The sequence below is a fragment of the Dioscorea cayenensis genome, unplaced genomic scaffold (genome assembly GCF_009730915.1).
Source record: "Dioscorea cayenensis subsp. rotundata cultivar TDr96_F1 unplaced genomic scaffold, TDr96_F1_v2_PseudoChromosome.rev07_lg8_w22 25.fasta BLBR01002110.1, whole genome shotgun sequence".
NCBI classification, from domain to species: domain Eukaryota; kingdom Viridiplantae; phylum Streptophyta; class Magnoliopsida; order Dioscoreales; family Dioscoreaceae; genus Dioscorea; species Dioscorea cayenensis.
The window spans coordinates 23,179-32,620 of record NW_024088501.1 but is presented as its reverse complement, the minus strand read 5'-3'; the positions used below and the strand labels follow the sequence as shown (position 1 = coordinate 32,620).

The window sequence follows — 9,442 nt, the reverse complement described above, 5'->3', positions numbered from 1 at the left end:
GATGAACCGAAGGAATTTTCTAGATAATACTCCAAATGCACATTTCATAGGATTCATTTTTAAGTTGTATTTTCTAATACGATCGAACACCGTTCTCAAGTCATTAAGGTGTTGATCTCTTGATTGTGTTTTCACCACCAAATCATCTGCATAGCATTCCACAACTTGGTGAATCAAGTCATCATAGATTTTGGTCATAGCTCTTTGATATGTTGCCCTCGCATTCTTTAGTCCAAATGGCATGACCTTGTAACAATAGCATTTCTGTGTCCAGAATAGATGCCCATCTTGTACCATCCATGAACGAAAACATCTGATAACAGGAAGTGTTATTAATCATGATCTCCATAATTGGTAGTGGAAAATCATCTTTCGGACATGCTTTGTTTAAGTCCCTAAAGTACACACATATTATGATTTGCCCATTCTTCTTCTTGACAGGCACTATAATGGTATTCCAATTAGGGTACTTTTCTGCCCTTGTGAAACTAGCTTCAATTAGTTTATTAGTTTCCTCAATGGCATTCTCCTCCAGATGAAACGTCACCTTTCTTGGTGCTTTTTTCACTATTGGAAAATTTGGGTAAAGGACAAGCTTGTGCAATGCCACCTTTGTATTGAGACTTGGCATCTCCTTATAGCTCCAAGCAAAACAGTTAATATATTTTGCAAAAATGCTTTGAATGGCTTCTTTCTCTTCTTGAGTTAATTGTGCACTTAAGAAAGTGGGTTTAGGATCGTCCTTACTTCCCAAGTTGACTTCCACTAACTCATCAATTGTTGCATGCCCTCCATCTTCAAGCTTAGGGGGGTGCATATGATGCTTCTTCAAGTAGATCATTTGATGCTTCTTCAAGATGATCATTTGATGCTTCTTCAAGTAGATCTTCATCTTTTGCATATGATGCTTTAACAGCTGATACCATGCGATATTCATATACTTGTTCATCTTGAAACCCAAGTCCCTTCTTATTCAAACCTTGAGTTACATAGCAATCCCGAAAGGATGACAAAGTCTCTCAAAGAGAAGATGTCTATCCTTCGAATGCTTCAAACCACTCCTAGCTCTCTTTATTAATCTTCTTAGTTGAGGAGAGCAATAATCTGGAATCCTCAAGGCCAAGTTTCATCATGCTCCATGGTTTTGGTTATCAAAATATCTTTGTCCTTAGATTTATTGGGATTTGATTTATAAAAGAGGATCACCCTCTCCACTTGATGATGAGAAGGCACTTAAAAAGTGAAGAGCTATTCCACCGTATTGACATTCAACTCATCAAGAGCTTTATAAAAGCCTTCTGGTACTCTTGTAACATGAAAAGATCTCTTTACTAGACTTTCATCATCATCCTCTTTTTTAGTTGGCAGAAGTGAAGCTCCTTCCCTATTAGAATCATCACTTCCAAAATATTGGTTCGTCTCATGAAGGCGAGAAGATGGATAAGTGGCATGAATACTTGCATCATCCACTTCTTTTTCTGAAGACTCCGTGTCACTTCCAAAGTGTGGTTTTAAAGGAAAGTATAAAACTTTCTTCTGAGTAAGCTTGGTAGTCTTAGTGACTTTCATAATAGCATCATCTTTGGCAGTAGAAAGCTTGCCTCCTTTTAATGTATCCACAAAATACCGTGCATCATCATAATGGATTTCATGCACACAAAATGGCTGAATCTCTCCATCTATGTGGTATATATCATAATCCTTCACATACTTAAAACATTGATGCAAAGTGGAACAAACCACATAGTTTTCATATAACCACGGTCTCCTCAGTAATATTTTATAGGGTGCATCAGTGTTGATGACATGAAACTTCACTTATGATGTCAGCTTCAAAATTTTGAAACAGAGAGTAACTGACTAAAGGGCCCTTTGACTATGCTAGTTAAAGCCTTGGACAATGATCTTTTCAGCTGATAGGTGATATGGCTCCAAAGCCAATGCATGCAAAATCTTTAATCAATGAGGATTCGGTTGACTGTTCTCCCATCATAAGACCAAGTAACATATAACGGTCTATTATGCTCTATCGTCCCCCAACTACAAGTCTTTTTCTGAGAACTAAATTGCAGGAGAACAAAAAGCATAGAGAGCTTCCATCATATGAGCTTCAGCAAAATAAGCTTGGTATGTTTTTGGGCTTTGCAAGACATGGATCAATGTGTCTTTGAGCTCTTGTGACATCATCAACGCATCAAAAACAATTAGTTGAGCAAGAATTTTCTTCAAATGGGCAGTAATATCACTTTCTACTTTCCTTTATCTTTATTCCAATGTGCTTGCTTTATCATTCACGGCTCCTTGTATTCATTTTGTTTATCGCTTTCATTTATCATCCGTGACTCCTCGTCCCCATTTGGTGATTACACCTATAATCACATCTTTTTTTATTTTCAAGGCATAACATGTGCCTGATGACTCATAGTACTCTTCTGGTAGGTTTATAACACTAGACTAAATTGATTTGTTAGCAAGCTCTTGAATCCATGACAATTTTCCAATACATGCCCATCGAACAATGGAAAGGGCAATACTTGGGAAGATTCTTTATGTGTGCTATAGTATCCCGTTTTTCTTTAGAAGGACCACCTCTTCCTTCACCACCTAATGAAACATTTCTTGAATTTTGTCTCTTCTTATGGCAAAGCTCCCATCCTTACATTGCTTAAAAGTTGACGTGCTTTTTTCCCTCCTCCATGTCAATTCTTCGATCTTCACTATGTTGAGGATGTTTTTCCTTTTGCCGGAAAGAAGCACTCATAGGTTCTATGATTCTAGGCTCGTTCCAAGGAATATCACTATCTAGAAGGCTGAAATCTCTTCATAGATTATATTTAGGTGTTATTTTTGGTTTCTCCTTTGCATAATGCTATCTTGCTTGAGAAGATCGTGTTAAACCTTCCTTTAACCTCGCATTTGCCATCTGAACCCTTTCTTGGAAAGCTTGTTTCTTTCTCTTCTTCTTACTAACATAGGGTTTCCAGTGTTGATTATACAACTGCTCAGATAAAAAATTATCTTCATCTAGGTAGTAGAGTTTAAGCTCATCTTCATCATCAACATCATACCATGCTTCTTCATATAAGGTAATAATGACTCTACATGTCTCAATAATGGGCTCCTCATCTTGTGACTTGTCCAAATCTGAGAGCAGCTCCTTAACCTCATAAGGGAAGTAATCCCTTAATGTAATTAGAGCGCTCTCATTTTGATTATAATCTTTAAGGGAGTCAATATATTCTTCAATAATTATCTTCTTATGATGGAATTCAGTGGGCTATCTCTGCTTATGCTTCTTTTTCTTGTTCACCTATAAATTCTTCTTCGCCTTGTGATTGGGCTTCTCATCAGGGTCTAGAGCTCTCTGCCACTTGATACCAGGGAGCTCTCCCAATTTCTTCAACATCTTTCATGATTTCTTTGAGATAAAAATTTCCTACAAGACTTTTGAAACTTCTAGTGGAGCATGCTCTATAGGAACTTGAGGACCATGTTCAACCTGTATATTTTCTAACTTGCCCACTGCATCTTGCCCCACAAAGTTTTCCCATGTCGTGTAATCGACACATAGGTGGTATGCTCTACTAGTTGATCGAGCAATACACTTTTAGATAAGGTGATCTATCCCTCTTGATACGGTCGCTCAATCCAATCTTTGAAAACATAGCAATTCTCAATCAAGTGACCCAATATTCTGTGCTATGGATAGAAATTTGGGTGATCTTTCTTATCTGCTTCTTCTAGCTGCTTGCTCTGTGGTAGTTGCAGTCTCACCTTTAATGCATCTTTAAATATCTTCATTACCTTATCCCTTCTAAAATAATACTTTTTGATATTTCTTTCTTGAAGAGAGCTTGAAGACTTAGTTGGATCATTTCCACCCCCAAGTGCAGGAGGTTTTGCCTTGTTATAGTTTTGTGGTGTTGTTTCCTCCTTCACTTTATCAGTTGTGAAGGCCACATGTTTTGACACCTTCTGGCTTCTTTGACTTTACCTAATCTACCCTGGTGGGCTGCATCGTAGACACAAACTTTAGACTAGTTCTTTCCGGCTTCTTTAGTGTGGACATCATATGAGATGAGAAAGGGCGCCATCCAAATGATAGCACTTGATCATGAAAGCTTGAGTATGGTCTATCACCATCACTTTTTAGTGTGACACCCTTAGCTTGCTTCAATTGTGCAACCCCTTTTTTTTTCTATTTCTTCTCAAAATATCATTGGCTCAAGTGCTATTAATATTCCAGCTAGCTCATGCTCTTCTTCCTCTTGAACAACTTGTACAGATGGTGCTTGCCTAAGATACCCTCAAATTTTCATGGAGTAGATTTTGGACTTGATCACTTAAACGAGAGATTACACAAGTCAAAGATGCAACTGTTTGCACCATAGATATATGATAGTTCTCTTGTTGATCTAATTGCTTCTTTAGTCTTGCACACATTGGGTCTTTGTTGGATGTGAAAAAAGATTGTCATCTTCCTTATCACTTAAGTTGTTCTTCCTCCGTGGAGGAGTATGGAAATTAGCCTCTGACATAGCATTGGCCTTTTCATGTGCTACCTGATTAAGATCTTCATCTATAATATCACTTGGATGAATAATGGTTTTCTTCCTCAATCTAGTGTATGCTGTTCTGGCTCGACCGGGTTTTCAAACCATTCAGTAATTACCCTCAAAGTATATACCTCAAGGTCTTCCAGTTCTTCATCTTGTTTTCTTATCCATTGGAACCTTGAATGAGAAGTAGAGGGTATGGTCACTTGCCTTCCATTTAGCTTCTTGTAAGCTTGCTTCTTTGGCATTGCAAGTGATAGGCTCTAACTTGGTGAAGAAGAAGGAGATCTACATGATGGCCTAATATTCATGGTGTAGGATTCAGGTTGAGGAATAACTACCTATGAACAGCCGAGGATGGACGTGACCCTTACGTTGGGGAGAGACGATCCAAAACTTCAAGAACTCCAACCCGTTGTCCGAACAATCGCATCAATCTAAAAATATAAAATGAAAATTTTGCTAGAAAATCAATCTAAATATGAAAATAGTATCCCGGGGGTACTGTAGCACATGAATATGGCAAGTGAATCTGTCCAGTCTTAATCTTTGAATATTTTATTTCTAGTTGATTGGGATTTGATTTTGTTTCCTTTCAGAAATTAGGTTGGTTTAGAAAAAAGATATTTTGGGCTGATTTGTCATAGAAGGAAACCACATCTTCCTTTGTTTGCATGGGGCCAGCGAAGATAGGCACAATCTTCTTCTTGGACGTGTGTGTGTGTGTGAGGCCCATATGTGGCGTAGCTCCAAATGCTTCTCTCTTGCCATCCTCTTTTTTGACTAAGTCTGGAATTATGTCCTCACTCCCGGTACACCTAAGTATAATTAAGGTAGAAGAAATTGGAAACACCACCATATCAATATAATTTAATAATAAGCTTAAGTTAGCACCTGGTTTTGGATTTGTTTAGCATGCCTTTGTGTATTTGGTCCTTGATATGCTTCCTCTTCTATACCAGGCGAAGTACTACTTTTCATAGGTGGTGTAGTTGACATGTGCGTGATGTCCTCATCTGCAAGCCCATCAAATACAGAATCTCGCAACTCCGAGAGTAAGTCCTTCTTTCTTATGTAAAACTCCATCGGTGTCATCTTTTTGGTTTGCAGCTTCTGATATGATGTGTAGTTATTATAAATCTTCTTGGCAAAACTAACCTTGGAAAGGTGTGACTTTGGTGGTCTATCCCCTTTCTTCTTATTGTTTTGTTGGGAGCAAAGCTGACCGGTTGTTGAGTTCTCCTTTACCATTCGCAATGGCTCAAAAGAGCTGTTAAATGAACTTAATGAGTTATTCTATGAGTCTTAGAATGAGACAAAGCTCGCTTTCTCTTGAGGTGATAGCACTTTCCTCTTGGTCAGCCTTGAGTGCTTCATTGTGAATAATTTTATTGGAGCAACTTTCGACTTCTTAAAGATGCCACTCTTTTCTCCTTTAGCTGTAAAAGTGAATAAAGGCCTCATCGACATGATAAGATGTTGTTGAGACTTAATTTTCTTCTTCTTCACTATACTCCTCATAAACTCCCTTTCTTTTATATAGTTGGGTCATCTTCTCAACTCTCCAAGTCATGCACAATTATTGAAAGATCAAGCACTTCATATATTTTGTTCCTTGTGGCTAAAATTTCAGCTCCATGCGTCATCAACTTTTTGTGTAATTTTGTAGTTTCCACTCTCAAAGATTCATGCTCATGAGGACATGATTTCACCTTTTCAATGAACTTATTTAACCAAAAGACCACAAGCCACTGCCTTTCTCAACAAGTTGAGAATGAGATGAGCACATGGGTGCAACCCTCATATTTAAATTCTCCTTATCTTAGGAGGACTATTAACCTTATGGGTTAAACCTTTTATAGATTGAGGAGGATCATCGACGGATATAGTTATTGGAGTGAAGTCCTCTGTGTTGAGGAGAAAGAATAGTTTGTCATGATCTTTGGAGTTTCTTGTGGAAGAGGGCTTTCCATGGTGGGATCAACATCAAGGATGGGTGTATAGTCATCATAATTTGCAAAATCTAAAAATAAAGAGTCATTCTCAGAAGGATCCACCTTTAGGGAAGGAGCTTCATGAGAACCTACCATAGAAAGAAAAAAAAGTTAAAATAAATAATGTCGGAGTGGAAAATTTATTAAGTAGTATACTTATTGGTAGGATGCGGATTTGGAGACGCTAGCTTGATCTTCCCCATGTTCATGTACGTTAGGAATATTACCTAAATAGAAGGAACCCATATATTTAACAAGCTCGGAATCTATTCAAAGAAAAAGGGAAAGATTTGAGATCTATTTAAAATAAAGTTTGGAACCTGACTCAAAATTAAGGTTTGAAATCAATTCAAAATAAAGAAAAAGAGATTTGAGATCTATTCCAAATAAAAAAAACATAGTTTGTGACGCAGCATAATGGCTAAAGATTTTAGTATTTTAAATTTAAATATTGAAATAAGTTTTTGTTTAGTATTTTGTAATTATCTTAGATTTATTAGTTAGTTTATTATCCAGTAATTTGTAACTATTTTAGCTTACTATTTTGTCCTTAGGCTAGACCTCTATAAATACTTGTTTTAGGGTTTGTGAAAGAGGATCGACGAATTGAAAATTGATTTTCTTGTTTAATCTTATTTGAGTGTGAGTTCTTGGATTAGAACTGTGTATCTGCTCTGTCAAGTGGTATTAGAGCGAGGATGTCAACTGGTGGCGACGGTGATGGCCTTCATGACATTGATCAGGAGGCTAGAGCCCCTCTCGGGGATGAGGCCTTGCAACGATTGGAGCGACGTCTGGAGCAACGGATGGATCTCAGATTCTGGCTTTTGAAGAGCGGTTTGAAGAACTTGTGGATCATCTGGATGCTCTAGGAATTTATGCACACAAGAGGGTTGACAATAGAAGGCCGATAGTGGAGTTGGCTCGCGGTAATCGTATTGACAGACGTGGTCTTGTTCCTATCCATAGACAGATGAGGGATTTGAAGCAAATCAAACCAAAACACGATTCTTAGAACCTCACAACGACCTTACTACACAATGGAGAATTGCATATAATGCGAGTGAGCTCTATTTTGCCAATATTCAAAAAATTTATTGAAGCTAACACACATCTGGGTAGATTTTAGTCACCAGATCTTCAAGGCAAAAAAAAAAAAAACTTCCGCTAACTCCAAATCGTGGGTAGGATAATTCAACTCATGTTTCTTCAACTGCAAGAACGAGAAGCATAAGCTCTCCCATCTTGCATCAATACACAACCAAGACCCTATCGTGAAGCGTCACTAAACACTATGAACTCTTTACCACTGGTAGGCAGACTGAGCACTAGCGCTGAAGTCAGGCAGTTCTTCAATTCTTGAAAACTATTCTCACATTTCTTATCACAATCAAACTTTACCTCCTTACGAGTCAATCGTGATAAGGGTCTAGCAATCTGAGAAAACCCCTTAACAAAACATTGGTAATAGCTTGCCAAACAAAGGAAACTTTGAACTACGGATACACTCTTGGGTCGTTCCCAGTCAATGATTGCTTCAACTTTCTTTCGGTCCACACAAATTCCTTCTCCAGGCACCACATGTCCGAGAAAGACTACTTCATGAAACCAAAACTCACACTTTGAGAATTTAGCATACAACTTCTCTTCTCGAAAGAACTGCAGTACTGTACGCAAGTGTCGCTCATGCTTTTCTTCAGTTGCTAAGTATATCAAAATATAGTCGATGAAGACAATCACAAACTTGTCAAGATAAGGTTTGAAGACTCTGTTTATTAGATCCATAAAAGCAGCTGGGGCATTAGTCAAACCAAACGGCATGACAACAAATTCATAATGCATGTATCGCGTATAGAACGCTATTATTGGCACATCACTCTTCTTGATCTTCAACTGATGGTAACCCGACCGAAGTTAAATCTTTGAAAACACTTTTGCCCCACACAACTGGTCAAACAAATCATCTCTTCCGGGTAAACGGTACTTATTCTTGATGGTCACTTTGGTCAACTGTCGGTAGTCTATACACAATCTAAAGGAACCATCCTTTTTTTCTTCACAAAGAGAGCTGGCGCACCCCAGGGTGACACACTTAGGCATACAAACCCTTTGTCCACCAAATCATGTAACTGTACTTTTAACTCCTTTAGCTCTGCTGGTGCCATGCAATATGGAGGAATGGAAATTGGAGCAGTACCCGATAACAAGTCAATAGCAAACTCAAACTCTTAATCTGGAGGTAATCCAGGCAATTCCTTAGGAAATACATCCTCAAACTCCCAACAGTGGGGACATCCTTGAAGTTTGATCCACTAATTCTTGTACCCACTATATGAGCCAGGTATGCTTCACATCCCTTACATACCAGTTTCCTTACTTCCACAATCACATAACTCAAACGAACCTTCTTTTCACCCTCAAGCAAACAACCAGCTCAATGAGAGGTTTGCAGGGTCACTTCTTTCCTAAAGCAGTCAATGGTAATTTTATGCCTGTTCAACCAATCCATACCGAGTATGGCATCAAAATCTCACATCTCTAATGGGATCAGATCTGCCTCGAAGTAGATGCTCTTCACCTAGATTGGGCTTCCCCGAAAAACTACCTCTCTGACAATCTGTTCGCCAAGGGACGTTTGGATCAAAAGTTCACAGTCTAAAAGAGAAGCTACCCTATGACATGACATGCAAATACAGTGCCAACAAAAGATCTCTCTGACCCTGAGTTTATCAAAACATATGCCTCATGCTGAAAGATGGATACAATACCTGTAATCACATTGGGCCTGTACTCAGCTTCCTCATTGGTCATGGCAAAAACTCTGGTTTGAGAATGGGTCTAAGGTCGCTGAGTTTTACATCTTGAAATATTACCAGACAGCAATTGTTCTGG

General features: G+C 38.4%; 1 protein-coding gene across 1 annotated transcript; it reads right to left on the bottom strand.

Moving 5' to 3' along the window:
• Window positions 1-6,445: 6,445 nt before the first annotated feature.
• LOC120257431 (uncharacterized mitochondrial protein AtMg00860-like) lies at window positions 6,446-8,392 on the bottom strand. The gene is made up of 2 exons (XM_039264903.1): window positions 7,858-8,392; window positions 6,446-6,639 (listed from the first exon to the last, which is right to left on the bottom strand). The coding sequence occupies exons 1-2, from the start codon at window positions 8,390-8,392 to the stop codon at window positions 6,446-6,448; spliced, it is 729 nt and encodes a 242-aa protein (XP_039120837.1).
• Between the last annotated feature and the right edge of the window lie 1,050 nt (window positions 8,393-9,442).